The sequence below is a fragment of the Mytilus trossulus genome, chromosome 3, assembly GCF_036588685.1.
Source record: "Mytilus trossulus isolate FHL-02 chromosome 3, PNRI_Mtr1.1.1.hap1, whole genome shotgun sequence".
NCBI classification, from domain to species: domain Eukaryota; kingdom Metazoa; phylum Mollusca; class Bivalvia; order Mytilida; family Mytilidae; genus Mytilus; species Mytilus trossulus.
In genome coordinates this window covers 29,562,283-29,582,572 of record NC_086375.1, presented here as the reverse complement: position 1 = coordinate 29,582,572, position 20,290 = coordinate 29,562,283, and the positions used below count along the sequence as shown (strand labels likewise).

Genomic DNA, 20,290 nt, shown 5'->3' with positions numbered 1-20,290 from the left:
ACTTTCCGTTTTGATTATTCTTCATATTTTTGTTATTTTACTTTTTTCTTCATAAAACGGCTGTTAATTCAAATCAGAAAAATTATGAAGAATGAACCATGAAAATCATAATGAAAAGGATGATGAATTTTCACTGTAATACAAATAAAATCAAAATAGTAATAAAATTGTACTGTATAGATAATTTCTATTGCAAGTGGTATCTTTAAACCTGGAAGCTCTGTATGCTTCAACATATACCATATTTAAGTATGTGAAGTCAGTAAAATCATTATACATTAATGTCATAAGAGGTATAAATGAAAGATCATACATCCGAGTTTTAACTAACGGTATTTAAATATCTTTAAAATCAAAATGGGTGACAATTTATCATTTAGTACCATCATTTAAATAAAACAATAATATCAGCCCACTGATGCTTGACTTAAACAATCTAGCTTAACTTTAAAAATCCAACCACACGTGAGGCCCTGATACTATCTCTTTAGGTCTAGTTCTGTCATGGAGACGCTGTGTCACAGGCCACGGATCTGATGGGGATTACTGCCAATTAATGGAGTCAATTTTAAAATTGGATAAAGGATAGATTACAGATTTGCCACAGTTTTAAGGTAAAATTTATATTCGTTGTGTAAGAACAAAACATTTAGAAAGTCTTCATTCCATACACGTGTAGAAAAGGGTAAACAATTGCATTTGTTATTCTCATCCAAAATAACAAAGACAAACTTTTGAAGTCAATATTAGGCTATTATATTGGACCTTTTTGCACTAAAAATGAAAATAAAAACAAAATAAACCCCAATATTCAGGTAAAAACGGGACAATCTTTTCAAAATATTACATTCGAGGTTCGAGTTCATCGTTATTTTTGTTTTGTTTTTTTCACAGTAGTAAGGGTAATTAATTAATTCTGATCATTGTTTTTGCAAAATATTGCACGAGAAAATATACCAAAATGACTAGAGTTGAACCGACGTACAAATAAAGCTCATGGCATATTTCCCCCAATATTATGTGTAGAGCAATTGCATAAACGAGCTCATATTTGATGGATGGCTACAAATTCTAGCTAAAACCTGGTATAAAGCTCCAGTTTTTTTTTTTTGTACAATGCCTCTATCAAGTCAGTTTTATTTTGTCACTTTTTATCGACTTTACCTTTTTGCATTTGAGTTCGGTATTTATGTTATACTTTCTATTATCCTCCATTAAAGTATGCCAACTCATATTGCTTGGAGATCTAGAGTGTTACAAAAGAGTTTATAAAAAGTTATTTTGTTTTGAGAGTTCGAAAAAAAGAACCTACATGACTACTGCATATAGCAAATTAAATCAATACATTTGATTTGGTAAACATATGCATTCTTTGGTTCATGAACCAAAGTTTTCCTTCTAAACTGCAAACCATACGTTAATTCCACTTTATAAAAAGGTCTCCCGAGACATGCTCAACGCTTTGAAATATTTATGAAATGTATGACTACTGCATTCAAAACTTTGTGTAGAAGGCTCTAAAGTCAGCTAAACTAAAGAATAATTTAGCTGTACATGTATATACTGATCTCGAGTATGTTGAACAATCCCTCTAATGATTTCTGTAACTTAGGAATCGAACGTTTGGATTGTTATATTTATTTTAATTTTAACAATATCCAGATAATACAGAAACTAGAAATATTTGTATAGAATAATGATTGTGAAATTCAAATTATGTTCCATAAAGAGTCAATCTAATGTATTTTACATTGTTACATGTATTTAAGAACAAAATCATTATTTAAATAATTTATTCATTCATTTTGCACTATTGTTATAGTTATAATGAACTTTAAATAACAACATCAAAATGTTAAACTTAATTACTTTTAGTCGTATATGCAACAAATGATGTCATTACATTCAAAACAAAGCATATACCGTCTTAAGCGATGTATATGGATATTGTGAATCAGTATAAATAAAAGATATTAAAATATAAGTACTAAACTGCATATAAATAAGGACAATAAAATCATAAAATCTTTAATTTGAATAAGATTTTAACCATATCCAAAAACTTTTTACTATTTGTATGGAGGAAAAAAAAACGCCACAAGTTTTAATTTCATATTGAATTTATCTTTTTGTCATCTATTCTTACGTTTCGTATGCTGCATTCTTGTCATGCGATTATCTTACTTGTATCACCTTAAGCTGGGGTCACACATTCACGATTTTTCTACCGTCCTCGATAGGACCATTCCCGATTTAAATTTTTCAAAAGTCAAGATCATGTGAATCGTGGATGGAAATTCAAACTTAAATCAAAATTTGTAAAAAAAATTAATTTGATCACGACAACAATCAGATAGTGTTCAGGAAGTGACGATATTCAACCGTTTCGAAGCGAATAAGTACCGATAATCCCGTTTTGAAGCCGCTTTTAACCCGATTTGTAATTTTCGCCAGGTAAAATTCGACCGAGTATGTCACGACTTCGTTCCGACCTTACCGAACGTAATCCGACAGAGATCAGACAGTGACCAGACAGTGAACCGACGCTGACGGAAGATATCCGTTAGAAAACTGTCGGCATATTCGGGATGATCAGGTACTGTCGGAACGTAATCCTATCACGGTCCGCTCTATCGCATTGCAAACGGCTTTGTCTGGTCTCAGTCGTATTGTATTCTGTAATTATCGGGACTCTGACGTGGGTATCATTGATTAATTTCGTATTAATAACGGGACAGTTTCGGAACGGTTTCGGCAAAAAACGGTTCGCAATCGACAAGATCTGGATGCAATCTGGACTCAATCGGCAGAAAAGCAACTATGAAAAATTACTCCAGATCATTCCCGTTCCACAAGACACCGTCCAGAATACACAAGACATTGTTCGGAGTTCGATCCGATTCAGCAGAATCTGTCACGACATAGCCACGATTGTAATCCGACTAGACAAAATCGGCTGAGTTGTCCCGAATGTTACGGGACGCACCTAACTGTCGGGGTGCTTTGCCGAACTATTCGGACCCTTCCCGACCCGTAAGAATCTGTTACGAACTAAAACGACTGTGTTCAGACAATGATAGGACATTCCAGATAATTGAGGATACTAATCCGACTTTTTCACTTTTCGTGTCATATTGCTGTCTGATCTCAAACGTGAGCAATAATCGGCAATGTGTGAACCCCGCATAAGCGGAAATACAAATTTCAATCCTGGTATCTATGATGAATTCATTCAGTATATTTTGAGTTTTTATTACACATGTACAAATTCATATAACATTTTTTTCAATATCTGGTTCGCTCATTAGTGCTATAATTCAACATGGCTATGTCGATTCACAAAGTAAAAATGTATCATAGTCAACACACGACTAGATATATCAATATTAATGTTCAAAATGATAAAAACATTCGTATATTTTATTTTCTGTATGTTATTTTTGTAAATTTTCTGTGCATTATACACAAATCACTCTAAATACTAGACAAAACTCGTTGAATCCTGGTAAATATGATGAGTTTTTGGTCTCTTTTTTGTTAGGGTTGGTATATTCTAAACTAAAATAGAATTTATCAGATTGGTAAAACAACTCTTTGTTTTAGTATGGAATAAACATTTGATACTTTTTCTACATCTGAAGCGCTTTGCTGGACTTTCTTCATTATGATTGTTCAAATTAGAATATTATTTTCAAAGCCAGGATAAATAAATAGCCTGCAGCGTAAGGCTTTAGAATTCAACAATATAATTCTTTGAAATCAAGATAAACCAAATAACATGGAACTGAAACACATAAAACAAAACAAAATATGACATCTAAATAACTACCAATAAATAATAAGCTATACAACAAAGAAGGGAAGCACATAAAACCCTAACCCTTCAAGTATTCTAATTATGTCCTGTATCTCATCAAATAAGGTCGACATCATATGTTATCTGCTTATCATCTAGGGGTTTATTTAAAATCAAGTTTTTATTTTGCTTCCTCATTATTTTGAAAAGTAGTCTTTTAATTGAAAATGTTTAAAAAATCGATTTCTGTTACTACATTATAAATCTTCCAAAAGTACTTTACAACTCTAACTGAAATCAAAAAGTGAAATAAGTCAAACGTTATCACAAATATCAACAGATAAAGCCCATTTACTTGTAAGTATCCAAGAGTATGTCTGGTAGATAATTCTAAGTACTTGCATAATATATCCGAGTGCACTTGAATTTTAATATTACATTTTTATGCTAAGCTCGTAAAAGATTTATTAGTTGTTCGTATGTAAATGGTTTATTTGAAACACTTAAAGAAGGCGGTCTGGAGAGATGAATAAAGTATGACGCAAGTTGTATTGTCACAAGATGTTTTGTCACTGTGCTATATTTCAATATGGCGATTCATTAACTAAATACCTTTAATGTGTTGAATTTAAAGAGTGTAAAATATTCAGTGTAATATAACTAATTATTATATGTTCCTAATGTCGTATCTAAAATCCTGTTCCCTTTTCACGAATGTGACCTACCGAATTAAGACTTTTACAGGGTTGTTATATCATGATCAACTCGACGGGTGTCACATATGGAACAGGATCTGCATACCCTTCAAGAGCACCTGCTACTGTTGTATGTTGTGTCTTGTGTGGTATTATTTGTTTGTTTGACTTTTTTGTTAACCATGGCGTGGTAATTTTATATTCGATCTTTGAGTTTGAATGTCCCTCTGGTATCTTTCGTCCCTCTTTTATATTCAAATTTAATACGAAAATGTCTTGTTGACTGTCTTCCCCTTTAAGCCATGATGTTGTCTTGATTTTTATTATTTGCATTTGATTGGGTTTCTTACATTGAGAACATACTAAATAAAAGAAAGAAATAAGTACCTAGCAAAAAGAAAAATCACACGAGGAAATTCATAACGGAAAGTCCCTAGTCGAATTGCAAAATGAAAAGCCAATCAAACGAGTAGAAAACAACTGTCATATTCTACAGGCATTTTCTTAGGTAGAAAATGGTGGATTAAACCTGGTTTTATAGCTGCTACTTAAACCTCATACATGTATGACAGTTGCATTAAATTCCATTATACTAACAACAATGTGTGAACAAAACAAACATAATAGGTAAGAGTATGTTGTATTTTATATACAAGGTACACTTTACGCAGTATATAACATCCTCATATTTTTCATGTAAGTAGGTATTTGACTAGCCATTATTATCTTTTGTCAGACCTGTTCAATATACAAATACGACATCAATATTATTACCAAATTAAAATGTTACAAAATTTGATTTAAATTCAACGGAGAAGAAAGATCTACACAATGCATTTGTTGGTGAATATGCCATACAATGAGAATTTAAATAACAAACTACTGTTTATGTAGTGCAAATTATTCACGACTTCGTAAATGGGATTTTATGTCATTCGATTAAGGTATATAAATTACATATCTATAGACTTTGTGTGAGGAATAGGGGGGGGGGATTAAATTGAGCGGTATACTATATTCATATATTGTTTCCAATTTTTTCTGATTAAATTCTAATTTGTGATATGTGAAACAACCAACGAATTAATTTTTTCATTGCAGAATCAACTTTGAAATGACTCTAAAACGTTATCCTTCAGTTTTGATATTGGTATCATATCATGTGTGTTAACCTTTACAGATTCAGAGAAGTTTTCAAACAGATATAACTAAATATAAATTATAAGATTGTAATAATAAAAAGTTCCAATGCCTGTCGGAACAGATGGACCGACTGTTCAACCACCGAGGCTTTCGTCGCCGTCAAAACTTCCAACACAATTTGAAATAAATGAAGAGGATGAGTTAATGAACATTAAACCCGAGGACAGTGTTTCTGGAACAAAATCAAGAAGATCATCGAAAGATACTTCAGGTCTTATAACAGACCTCACAAGGTTAAAAGCCATTACTGGCGATGATCGAATCGGTGACCCGTTGTATGTTACAGAATACAGACAAAAACTACCAGATCTTACACAAGAAATAATTAAAGAACGTACATTTGAAGGAGATGAGTTTGAAATACGTGGGTTGAGTGGTGCTGATTTGACAAGACACTTGCAAGATGAATATATAGAAGATGATGCTGCAGATGGCAGATCCGACGTGTTTGAGGACAATGAATCTAATATATCATCGTTGGAAAGTGACGACGAAAAAGCAAACGAAGAATATGATACAGACTTTGATCCAACAGAAGCTGATAGTAAGTAAATGTGTGAAAAAAGTTAACAAAGTACATAGTTGATGTATTCCATATCATTGAGTAATATATATATTTGCAATATTATATATCTTTATTTTTGCTGATAGAAAACAACGCATAAACAATTTACTTGCTAAACTACGTTGGTTTAAAGTATATATTTCGAATCCGTTTGGAAAACTCAACATAATTATTCTGATTTGTAGGGAAAATTTATCTGGAATAAACTTCATCATACGTTTTCAACCAAAATAAATCATTGCATATAAAACACTTGATAAAAAACGTAGCAGCTACATCGTCTAACTTTAAATAATAGAAAAACAACCTGATATTGCACGTATATACATAAAAAAAAAACAAAAAAAAAAACATGTTGAATAATTCCATGCGTCCGAATTTGTTTTGGGATTTACCTTCATCAGGAACGTACAGAGACAAACTATTGATTATACGGGTGTCATTAACATTGATTTGCAATATTAAAAAAACGATATCTGTCATACAAAATTTACAAATTTATATCAAGTTCCTTTCTGACGGCATTTACGTAACTTCTCCAAATGATTTTTTTTTTTTTTCCTTAGGACTTATTTACCCAGAACGGTATGAAACTGACCCAAATGGTGTGGGGTTATATGAACGCCATTGTGAAGAGATTGGTGTACAGCCTATTACCTACTTCATTAAACATATGCAGGACACAAATCTTATAATGAAATTTCATGGACTAGGACCTCAAGGAATGCGTGCTATTGCTGGCAATATAGAGGTAGGCATAGAGTTAAAATGTGAGTAATGAAAGTACTTTTCCCTATCAACCTTGACATTTAAAACATTTTATGGTAGAAGTATAAGTATACTAAATGAGTAAATTTACGGTTTGAATACATTTGATTGTTTACAAACGGTGTGAACGGGGTAGTTTGTCGCCTGACTGTTTTTTAGTACGTAGTCCAATTTCCAATTTCAGTTTTGTGCGGTATCCCTCATCCTATGATAAAACAAGTGCACAACGCATGACTATTCAAAACTGAGTTGAGCTGGGAAAAAATAGATTATCAAATTGCATTGCAACCAATTTAAGAATAGGAGAACAAATCAAGGCAGTTCACCATAAATAAAGACAATGGGTAGTATACCGCTGTCAAAATAAATTCATCATAGATACCAGGATTGCAATTTTATATATTTGCGCCAGACATGAATTATCATTGATATGGTAATATTTATAAATTTACTGTTTACAATTTTTTGAATTTTTTTTAAATACTTAGGCTTATCTACCTCAGGCATAGATTACCTTAGTTATATTGTCAAAACTTCAAGGAATTTTGGTCCTCAATGCTCTTCAACTTCGTATTTGTTTTGGCCTTTAAAACTTTTTTGGATTTGAGCGTCACTGATGAGTCTTTTATAGAAGAAACACGCGTCTGGCGTACATACTAAATTTAGTCCTGGTATCTATGATGAGTTTATTTATTAGTGGTGCTAGAATAATAAGAAAAAAAAACAGAAAATCATATTGATAAAGAAGGAGGTAAGGGTAATTATAAACCAACAATTTCAATATATCTGGCTTTGTCCATCTATTAAAAATCCTCCATCTTTTGAAATATTTTTTACATCTTCATAACAGTCAATGGGTTTTCATTCAAGTGAGAGGTTAAGAAAGCTATAAAACCTGGCTTTATCCTCCATTTTTAACATAAGAAATGCTTGTACATAGTTAGAAATATGACAGTTATTTTCCATTCGTTTGATGTGTTTTTAACCTTTGATTTTGCCATTTTGTAAAAGGAAAACTTTCCATTTAAAATTTTCATTAAAGTTCGTTTTTTTTTGTTTTTTCGTTTACTTTTTGTAGACAAGAAATTTACAACATAATGAATTTATTTAACCGAGGATATATAATTGATTCACCATGAGTGTAACATTTATACTTCAGTGTCTAAGACTATTTTATCTTATTAGTTACAAGTGTAACACTGTTAATATATATCCTATATATAGTCATACCATTACAGTATTATATTAATGTGGATGAACCAAAGCGCCTACTTCCGAATCTAATTATGTTGTGAGTTCATTGTGTCGATTTTATTGATTGTAAGTAGTACGACGAAACCTGACATGTCTGCATCTTCCACATTATAAAAGTTATATTTGGACTTACTAGTGTCATTCTATAACGACATATTCCGCATGGATATTGGATAAAACCTGGTTTAGTATCTAGTAGAACCTCTCACATGTATGACAGTCGCAAAAAATCTTTTATACTGACAACATTTTTTTTTAAAATAAACAATTTGTATTTTTTTTTTTTATTATTCACAGATAAACACAGTAACAGAGAGAATAGATTTAGAGGGTAATTACATACTCGGGGAAGGTGCAACATATCTCACAAGAGTATTGAAGGACAACTCATACGTATCCGAGCTGGTAATTGTTTTTTTTTAAATACGGGATGCATTTAATTTTGTTATAAGACAACCTTAAAAAACTTCTTTTAAAAAAAATATTCCATGCCGAAAAAGAAGATTCACTTTTTTCGTCGGATTCATTTTTGAAATCATATGTCTAAACTGGTGTTCAAATAAATGCATCTTCATAATTTAAAAAGTTAGATTTGGAGTTTTAAAAAAAATATTTGGAAAAAATGCGCAATTAGACACAATATTTTTGATGTGTTTGAGCTTTTGATTTAGCCATTTGATTACAGACTTTCCGTTTTGAATTTTCCTCGGAATTCAGTAGTTTTGTGATTTATAAACTTTCCTTGAAAACTTGCAGGCTAGTCTCACCAAAACCTTTGTTAAAGCTGATAACTGAAGAGTTGATAAAATTGAAAATGTGATTTCATGCGAAATAAAGTGGGCAATTTGGTAATAAAACTAAAGTATTGCAAGTACTCGGAGACACAATAAAATAATAAAAACATTACCCCAAAAAAGTCGTTAATATTTATTGTTTGTGAATGATGTCATCATAAAATACAGTCATTATACAAATGCATATTGGTTAAAGAAATAAAACGATTTTAACAACAATTTGAAGCAATATAATGCATGTGTACTCGGAATATAAAATCAGTTGGCACTCGGAGAAGTTTTCATACCTGAAAGATTTACGGTCCAGGCCGTTAGTTAATCGATGTTCAAACTAGATTTTGTTGAATATTTGTCGCTATTAACTTTGAAATATGATTTTAAGTAAACCATTTGAAACACGTATTAATGCACCGAAATCAAACGAAAACTATGAATCCAAATATTAATCAAATTGGTTACATACACCTTCCACTAAGTTATGTATATAATTTCAGGTATTGTCTGAAAACAAAATAGGATCAGAAGGAGCTGTGGCATTGTGCGAATTATTAACTAAAAACAAAACCATTATTCATTTAAATTTAACAGGTATTTCATAAAAGTACTATTTAATGTATTAATATTGTAAATTAAAATATTTACATTTGGTGTTCGATTCATACAGTTACTGGTTTGTGACTGGGTGCAAGGCGAATAACTCGATTACGTTTAATACGTTTAACATGTTTTAGCAATGGAAGAGCAACTCAGGAACGGAAGTATAAACTCCATCCACCAAATTAAACAGCACTATTTTTCACCATTATCAACATGGTTGATAGTTATCTTTAACATTTTCTGCAGAACTTCAAGTTTTAAGTCCATACATTTTTCTCGAATAACTGTAAATATAAGACTGAACCAAAATAATTTTTAAAGAAGATTTTTTACAGTAACGTTTAAAGCAAGAAGATACAAAATGTGTTTCATTTTGTATAACTTGCAAAGACAACATTTAATTATAGTCTAAATTGACCTTCACTTACCATCTTGTGTGGATTTGCAAGTTATGATTAATTTTGTTCGTACAAAATCCTACGTCATCAAAAACCATTGAGAAAAAATACCAACACAAGAACATTGAGAAATGAAATAATAAACATAAAAAGCATTGAAAGAACTTCTTTCATTTCAGTTGTTTTCCATTCGTTTGATGTGTATGATAGTTTGATTTTGCCAACTTTTCGTTTTAAATTTTCCTTGGAGCTCGGTATTTTTTATTAAATAATAATTACTTTTTTTACCGTACAGAAATTTTGAATAAATCATAATTGTTATGAATTTCAGGGAATGAAATAGATGATTCAGCTGCTGATGCATTCTATGACATGCTAGTGGTAAATATAAATATGTATTCTGTCTCTTTTAGTTTTACTCAACATAAAGTAGTCCATGTATACCAGATTTAACTAAAAAAGGATAATTTTTACTACAGCCAACTTTTCTACGTTTATAACACATTTGGTATATTTGATGAGTTTTTATAACCTCCTGGTTGATGACACTGCTTTTGAACCAGCATTTCTGTTTTGAACTGAACTTTCTTTTCTACAATAATTTGTTTAAAAGTTACTCTTTATAATAAATTTAATTATTCTAAACATTATCATGGTTTTTCTACCCCAGACAAAGATAACTTGAGAAATATTTTACTAATTGTTTCAGATATTTTTATTTCACTAAATTGTAGTCAATTTTTTTTTAGAGAATTACGTATCTATCAAACACCGTACTTGATTTTGTTTTTCAACTAGTTTGATTAGAGTGCAAAAAATGAAATAACCAATATACGGTGGTTTTTTTCAGGCAAACTCTGAAATAAAAACATTGATTTTGAAGCATAACTGCTTTGAGGAGTACGGTGCTGATAGTTTCTGTAAGATAATGGATGAAAATGTGACATTACAAACATTAGATCTCAGCTGGAACCACTTTCAATCCAAAGGTTGTGCTGCACTGGCTGAAGGAATTAAGGTCAGTCTGATAATGATGTTTTCAATAATAAATATATTGGGACTCCTTTCTCTTTGTTGTATAATATGAACCATGCATGTAATAGAATGCACACTTATCACTCCTTTACCTGACGAAGAACACAGATGATCACTTTGAATACTGATTTTTTTAATTTTGTCTAAAAAACCCACCATGATACACATGCAAGACAAATGGTAGAGACGTCAAATGAGACATAAACATAAGAGTTCTACATTTGTGATGGCCAGCAGGGACATAACTTTCATTTGATTTTCCCTTTAGTTGACTTTTGGCACTAAACTAGGAATAACTCAGTTTGAGCTATATTTTATCGTTCATAACAAAATAATGCATTTTTATAAGTCCTACGCTTACTTTGTATGCATAAATTATGTTGCTACTCTGAGCGTCTCTATTAAACAACTAATGATAATAAGTAGATAAAAAATAACCAGTCCAGACGTACTTAATGCGCTTAAGTGTCTCTCTTTCTAAAAAAAAAAAAAACCCACACAAACACAATGTCTGTAAAAGAAATGCTGAAATTCTGAAATATAATCTAAGAAAGAAATTAGAAGATTTAGGACGGAAATATGTTTAGTTCTATTTGTTGCAGTTGAATGAAGGTCTGAAGTATTTAGATGTCAGCATGAATGGATTCGGTCTAGAAGGGGCACGAGCAATGGAGGATGCGCTAAAAACTAATAGAATATTGAGAGAGTTGCATTGTACACACTGTAGAATACCTGTAGAAGGTGCACCTCACATAGCAGCTGGCATACAAGTCAATGAAGCTTTAGTTAAATTATATGTAAGTTATGGGGCACAACAAAAAATACTTGAAAGGTTATGTGAGATGAGTAAGAATAAAACTTGTAGTATAAAAAGTTGAACCGATGTTAATATTAAAACAAGAGAGTGAAAGCAGGACATTGCAGATGCACCGATAAGGTTTCCTTATATTGTATCTGTAATGGAAACATTTCAGTTCAAAACATTCTTCGTATTTGCTTATGTTCCACATTTCTGTAAAATTGGGTTCACACATTTTTTATATATATATAAGAATTTCAAAAAATTTGAACCAACCGTTTAATCAGAAAAAATACACTGGTTATATAGCAGTTTGACAAACAGTAATTTTGATCGTTGAGAAGCTTAATATTTCCTTAACAACGCAATGTAATTAAAACGTTTAGCTGATTTTACAGAGTTATCTCCCTGTAGTGTTAGGTACCACCTTAATGCTTTCCAGAGTTATACTTGGCATACGTAATTTAAATTCATAACTGCATTTTATGCTTTGTCTACATTAACTTGATTATCTACAACTAATAGAAATGATCAGTGCTGTAATTGATATGCTAAATCTAGCACAGTACGGATACAGTATTTTGACTTTATATCATGTCCATAATACAACACAGTTTCTTTCACTATTCAGTGTTTAATGCACCATTGCATAAATATTGAATGAATAGTACTAAGGATTTGTTTTTGATAGTACGTAATCTGAAAAGTGCAAAAAAATATCCACGAGTAATACTGATACCGATTATCGTCTGCACGAAACATGTTTATAGAGGTACCTTTATCAGGTACTTTCGAGACCAAAATTTAAACCCGCTGCATTTTTGCGCCAGTCCCATATCAGTATAGGATATAGGACCATTTGACCTTTGTTATTCTTGAATACTGTTTTTTTTACAATTCAGTTCATGTTATGGAGTTAAGTATGACGTCCATTTTCACTGAAAAAGTACACATTTTCTTGAAGGGCAAGTTGAGGTCCACCTCCAGATGTGGGTTTTTCCCATTGGTGGGCTTCGGCTGTTATCTGCTCCTAGGTCGGGTTGTTGTTTCTTTGACATATTCACCATTTCCATTCTTAATTTTAATCATCAAATTGATAATATACTTTCATTTTTAGATCGGACATAATGAGTACGGATGTGATGGAGGATTTTTTATACTAGAAGGCGTAAATAGAAATGACAAAAAGACATTGAAATATTTAGACTTTGCGGTAAGCTTATTAGAAATGATGAGAATATATTTAAAAAAAGAGACTCCCCGCGAATCGACGTCACTTATACCTAAGTGCTACATAATGTTAATATTGGGTGTATTTTTCACAGTTACATTTTATAAATTTTGATCGAATATAATTCTAATTCGGTTATCTACCTTTGACCGAGAAAAACAACCAACTAAACATATTTGACTTTTCCCAGAACATATATTTTTTTTTATTCTGATACTGGTATTTTCTATACGTAAGTGACGCATAACTTGTGTATCTGTTCTCCGTGAATCTCTTTTATGATAATGTGCTGTATGGGAATCAATAGGAGGTGAAGAGGTCCACCTCCGATAGCTAAACAATAGAAACGATTTATATTTTTACAGCAAAGGAACCTTTAAAAGCATCGTTGGTAGAGCTTAGCTCGCCGGTATATGTTATTTTTTGCAGTCGTACATCTTTTTAAAAAAATCCTGGAATTTCCCCTGATATCTGAGATTTTAGGTGTTATCTAAATGAAAGTAATAAGTATTTAAATGTAAACACCTTTTAGAGAAACTTAACTTATTGCGGTATTAACAGAAAAATATAAATATAAAAAAAACAATATATAGATATAGGAAGATGTGGTACGAGTGCCAATGAGACAGCTTTCCATCCTAATAACAATTTATATACAAATACATGTATTTGTTTTGATATCAAAATAGAATTTAATGGTAAGAAGATCGTTTAAAGCATTAGAGAAAGAGTTGAAAGACGACCGAAGTTTAGTCACAGTATATGGAGGTGTTTTGGTTGACGTGGCCAGCTTTGCTAGTAAAATACCCCGAAATCCCGAAAAATTATTGGCGTCAGATCCTATGACGAAGCTCAGAGAATATGTAGAGAAATCCGGGTATAGAATGATTGATTTGCTGAAAACGTTCGATAGAGATAACGACTGGCAGATATCTAGAGAGGAATTGTCTATGGGTGTTAAGGTATTTTTTAAGCTATATATAGATATAGGAAGATGTGTTGTGAGTGCCAATGAGGCAACTCTCCATCCGAATAACAATTTATAAAAAGTAAACCGTTATAGGTTAATGTACGGCCTTCAACACGGAGCCTTGGCTCACATCAAGCTATAAAGGACTACACACTTACCAGTGTAAAACCATTCAAACGGGAAAACCAACGGTCTAATCTATATAAAAAAAACGAGAAGCTATAGCTTGTTTTAGTAAAGATGGCTGTCACTTTGATAAGGGGCTTTTTAGAGTAAAAAAATAAATAGAGAGATCTCAGGTAATATCTGTCGGGGCACAACTAATACAAACCTCACGATGATAAAATAATAACAATCCACACTGATCTGTGTCCACACTTGTTTTATTAAAAAACAAAACTTGCACTGCAGCCATGGAACATTGAAGATATGGAATATCGAATATTTAATAATAATTACATTAGATGTAAGTTTCATTATAATACGTTATTCTGATTGGCTAACATGTTATTCCGTGGACAATTGCATCAGACAATAAAATTTATCATGCATGATGACACGAGGTCCCACAAAAAAGTGCACAGGTGAATTAAATAAAACTGGATAAAAGTCGTGTTTTCATGATTTAAGCTAAAAAAAATGTAATTATAAGTATTGAATACTTCTTTTTGAAACTTTATAGGGTTGTAAAAGCGTTGACCGTGCGTACATTTTTAGAATGAAGCGCTTCCGCGCTTCATACAAAATGTACTTCGGTCAACGCTTTTACCACCCAATAAATTTACAAAAAGAAGCATTCAATTCTTAAGTACAATTCATTTCATACATTTCTAGAAAGTTATATGCAATATATGCAGGATCATTCAAAGTATATTATAATATTTCCCCAAAAGTATAAAGAATTCTTTATATAAATAAATTATTTCCCGTTGGACCTTTAAACAACAATAACAATATGGAAAGCATATGCATAGATCGAGAGGATGGTTTACATCAATGAGATAGTGACCCAAAATCAAAGAAAAAAAAGTCATAACGTCAAGGTACCCAAATGGTACCAAATTTGACAGTTTTTTTAACCTCCCGTTTATTTTTGCTTCAGACCAAAGTTTTCATTATATGTTTATTTTGGAGATGTATCATTATTTACTATATGCCTAGCACAGGCACTTGTCTCAAAAAAAAAATCCTATATACCTTAATATAACACAAGGTACTTAACTAAATTTTTGAATAATGACACCCAGTCACAAATTCCCGTTATTTCTTTTATTTCTCGGTTGTCAAACCTACTTAAACTTAATATGCCGTAAATCTAAATTGATTTATCTACACAATGGTATATGACATGACTATCATTGTTGTCGGGATCATTAGAAGCAGGCCTCAGAAGTCGGTCAACGGGATGTTTTTTTGCATTCGTCTCAATTTTTGGCAACACCCAGTCCGCATGTAATCTTATACTGGTTTCTCATTGGTCAATCGTCTGGCTAAAAATAAATGTGGGAAATTTTGGTCAATTTATAACTCTACATCAGTGTCGTTGTGTACACGTGTGTTTCATAACAAACTTATTTGGGTTTGTTTCACATAATCTGTAAAGAATTTACAATAAAGGTAATAATTCATAGTCAGAGGGAAGCTGACAGTTTTTATTTCAATATTTTTTTATAATAATTCAATCACTGCGGGCTGGGTGTTGCCAAAAATTGAGACGAAGTCAAAAAAATATCCCGTTGACCAACTTCTGAGGCCTGCTACTAATGATTCCGACAACAATGATAGTCGTGTCATATACCATTGTGTAGATAAATCAATTTAGATTTACGGTATATTAAGTTTAGGTAGGTTTGACAACCGAGAAATAAAAGAAATAACGGGAATTTGTGACTGGGTGTCATAATTCAAAAATTTAGTTAAGTACCTTGTGTTATATTAAGGTATATAGGAATTTTTTTTTTGAGACAAGTGCCTGTGATGCCTAGTCCTATATGATAATTCTTGTCAAAATAACATATTTATTTTCCAAAATAGAAATGTGAAATTGATCTAACTGAAGACCAGATTGACAAGTTGATGAGCCAGTTAGACCTAAATGGCGATGGTCAAATAGATCTCAGGTAAACAAAATTAAGTACGAGTTATTGTTCTTATATATGTGTTCATATTTTCTTTCAAAGCTGTTCATCCCGGTCTTTTTCGGTTATTCATTAAACAAACTTATAAAAGTTTTTATGAAAATAAAGATTACTATAACGCTAAATAGATGTTTGGGCTTATGCTATAAAGTCAAAGAAACAATATTGATCACTGAGTTTAATGTCTGTCATTTAGCTCCCTATACGCTAAATCGCAGTTGCGTGCACATCGATTCGGTATGTAAAAAAAATTATTGCAAAATAAAAAATCAAAAATCAAATAGTTAAAGGAAACACATGCGTTTTCACTTTTTAATTGATGAAATGTTATTAAATAACGGCATTTGGTTTCAAAATAGAAGTTTTATTGGAGATCATGACAAAATTGGACAGTAACTTGTATCTTTTACAAGATTTTAATTTGTTATACTCAGTCTAAGACATGTAGTTTCGGAGCACATTTTACAGAGTACGGTTTATCGAGATGTACTAATCGGCATTAGATTTATCAGAACCCTTCGATATCGTTGAAATCATGCCACGGCAAGATGTTCGATGGACTACCAGAGCCAATCCTCCTGCAATCACGCCAAAAAAGTATTGGAAAGTCTCATTATATTTTGCGTTTATATACCATATGATAAAGGAACTGGAGAGTGGAGTGGCGTCTAGTATTTTCAGAAAATCGTTTATTTGTGCCGTATCTGCTTCCTCGTGTTGTAGGAAATATAACAAACGAACAAATCTCAACATGGTCTGAGACATACGAAACTGGCCCGGTATGTAATTTTGACGAATTTAATTGGGAGGTCGCTCGATGGCGAACACGTACACTGGTTTACAACATCTCGCGAGTGCTACCGTGGAAATGTATCAGTGTACTACGTCTGTTGAAATCAAATGTACGATCAACAATAAACAATTACAGGTTATCATCGCTAGCATGACTGCATATTCATCGGGATTTCAGTGTGAATATTGCCATATAAATAGAGAAGCTCGTTTCTGCCTAGACCCGAAGAGCAGATTTTGAACAATTTTGAGTAAATTCTGTATCAGAAAAAATGTGTAGTTTATGTTTTCAATTAACCATGATTAACTCTATTCAGAAGATTTATGAATAGTTTTACATTCATAAATTGTTTATAAGTCCTATCTACATGTAGCTCCTCTTTCAACTGTCATGTGACCGAAAACCGAAGAAAAAAAACCCCATGTTCCTGCTTGAAGGGTCCCCAAAAATAGTTGTTTGCACATTGTTTCTTTCTAGCTACGCCCCTCAATGAAATGAAACTTATATCAGCAAATCTTACAAAATTACATCAAGATTACCTTTAACATTTAATGTTATATACGTTTATATTCTACATATAAGGTTAAAGAATTCATGTGTAGATTTTCACTATTATTCTGTACTGAAAATTCCAAGTATATATGTTCTAATGTGAATTCTTTACGTTCATAATAAGACTTGGAAATCACACATTCATATTTAATACATAACTACACAAATATACATAACAAATATAAGAAAATGTGGTATGAGTGCAAATGAAACAACTCTCCATCCGAGACACAATTTATAAAAGTAAACCTTTGTAGGTTAAAGTCCGGTCTTCAACACGGAGCCTTAACTTACACCGAAAAGCAAGCTATGAAGGGCACCAGCAATGACTAGTGTAAAACCTTTCAAATTGGGAAAACCCACGGTATATATAATCTATATTAAAACGAGAAACGAGAAACACTAATCAATAATAGCCATAAAGAACTTACTACAAAAATAATATTTCTAATTTTGCAGTGAGCTTATGGAAGGAAAGCTAGAAAATACTTTGCTACAACGAGAAGCTATAAGATATAGAGAAGAGGTTGACAAAAAGACGAAAAAACAAGAACAGATGACGGCGAAAGCTGATCCTCTATCGTTTATGGAAATGATGAATGATTAGGTCGGACTCCTTCAGTGATACTCATGTTTTTACCCGGTTCTTAAATAAAGAATGCAAACTCTGTATTGTAAAAAAGACATTTGAATGGTCGATATATATATTATACAATTCATTCATGCCAATTGTACTACTGTTAGTTGAGATGTTATGACCTTTGTAAATTGTGACTGTTATATATTAATGTACATTAAAATGTTTGTAGGCTAACAGTTAAACTCTGTAACATTGCTTTTGTCATACAAATAGGTTTATTTTATTTTTGTATAAATGATTATTCTTTGTCAGACTTTTTCAAACATAACATTTAGATAACACATTTCAAGAGGTTTTTATTTCACGAAAGTTAGATCATGATAATAGACGGAAGTTTTTACTATGATTTATCAAAAGAAGACAACGAAACAAGACTTTTTCGCTTAACTTTTTAATTGTCAAGATTTGTTTAAGTCATTTTTTGTATCTAATTTAATCATTTAAATATTCTTCAGTAAACTATGTCCAGAGTGTTCAACGTGCTTGTTTTATGTTTATTACAATGACGCACTCCAATTTATATAAAAAAAGATAAGGGACATAACAGAGAATAATAAAATTAACGGTACCAATTTTCTTGCACCAGATGCACATATCGATAATACATGTCTCTTCAGTGATGCTCGTGGCCAAAATATTTGAAATCAAAAGCTTATATAAAAGATGAAGAGCTATAATCCAAAAGGTCCAAAAAGTATAGCCAAATCCGTGAAAGGAACGAAAGCTTTGCATGAGGGAGATACATTCCTTAATTTCTAACAATTTCTAATATTTTGTAACAGCAAATTTTAATAACACAAAAAAATCCGTATTTTCATGCCAGTACCGAAGTACTGTTTGGTACTGGCTACTGGGCTGGTGATACCATCGGGGACTAATAGTCCACAAGCAGAGGCATCAACCCAGTGGTAGTAATAAAATTAACGGTACCAATTTTCTTGCACCAGATGCGCATTTCGACAATACATGTCTCTTCAGTGATGCTCGTGGTCAAAATATTTGAAATATCTTGCTATTATTGATCATTATTGTCTTGAATGGTAAAGCAAGCGGAAGCTCAAAGGTCAATTACTTGATATTTGTTTAAAACGTCCAGTTGCAAATATTTCATGGGTATCAAGAACGAAACAATACTAGTTAGTTTTCAATCGTGGTACAAGGGAGGGAATTACCATGGGGAAGGACAGAAGTTTAGTTGACAATACACATTTTTTGATTAAAGTTAACCACCAAGTTATAATTAACAGAACTGCCTTATTTATTCTATTAATTACCACAACCGCCGCAGTCAGAATCTACAGAACAAATTTCATAGAGTTTATCCTTCTACTACTTCGGTAGAAAAAAAACCATTTTGTTGGTTTTCTTATTCCTAGTTATTCCTTCTTTGTTCTTTAGTTCATCAAAAAAAAAGTTATTCGGCAATTTTATAGAAATACAGTTCTACTATCAAATGGAACACTTGTTAGAAGACTATAGTTGACGCATAAATATAATCAAAACAAGACGAATTTCTTCCCTTTTGAATGAGAAAAACGACTTAACAGAGAAACAATAGTGTCGTTAAAATTGGAACCATGCTTAGATTGTTGACGCAAATGTGCATACAACACAGGTTCTGTTTGTTGGCGATATTTATTTACAAATACAAAATAAATATTAGCTTTGATGTGTTAAAATAAAATCGCATCTATTAAGTTGTTTGACTTATTTCATCGACACTGTCCATACTTATATGCAAACATTTGATTAACTCTTGAAATTGTTAAAATTTTTCAAAATTAATTATGAACTCTCACCGATGATGACGATTGTTTGCTGAAAAGTAAGTTATGAATTTTTCAGGAATCGTCAGGACGAGAATAAATAAAAAGGCGGCTCTAATAATTGGGTCAGTGGGATGAAGGGTTGAATTTGTTTCTGAAAAAAACAGGACGGCTCTGATAATTTGGTCAGTGGGATGTAGGGTTGAATCTGTTTCTAAAAAATCAGGGTGTGTTTTTCGTAATTCTATAATTTTTCAAAAAGTTTAAAATATCTCTGGTGACTTTTTCTTTGTCTC

The 20,290-nt window shown here is 31.8% G+C and overlaps 1 protein-coding gene across 1 annotated transcript; it reads left to right on the top strand.

The window, feature by feature from the left end:
• The first annotated feature begins 486 nt into the window (after positions 1-486).
• LOC134711195 (leucine-rich repeat-containing protein 74A-like) lies at positions 487-18,665 on the top strand. The gene is made up of 12 exons (XM_063571649.1): positions 487-614; positions 5,593-6,238; positions 6,826-7,010; positions 8,579-8,686; positions 9,570-9,663; positions 10,402-10,451; positions 10,921-11,088; positions 11,708-11,902; positions 13,022-13,117; positions 13,825-14,097; positions 16,140-16,225; positions 18,048-18,665. Exons 2-12 carry the CDS (start codon positions 5,740-5,742, stop codon positions 18,193-18,195), a joined length of 1,902 nt encoding a protein of 633 aa, XP_063427719.1. The 5' UTR covers positions 487-614; positions 5,593-5,739; the 3' UTR covers positions 18,196-18,665.
• The last annotated feature ends 1,625 nt before the right edge of the window (positions 18,666-20,290 follow it).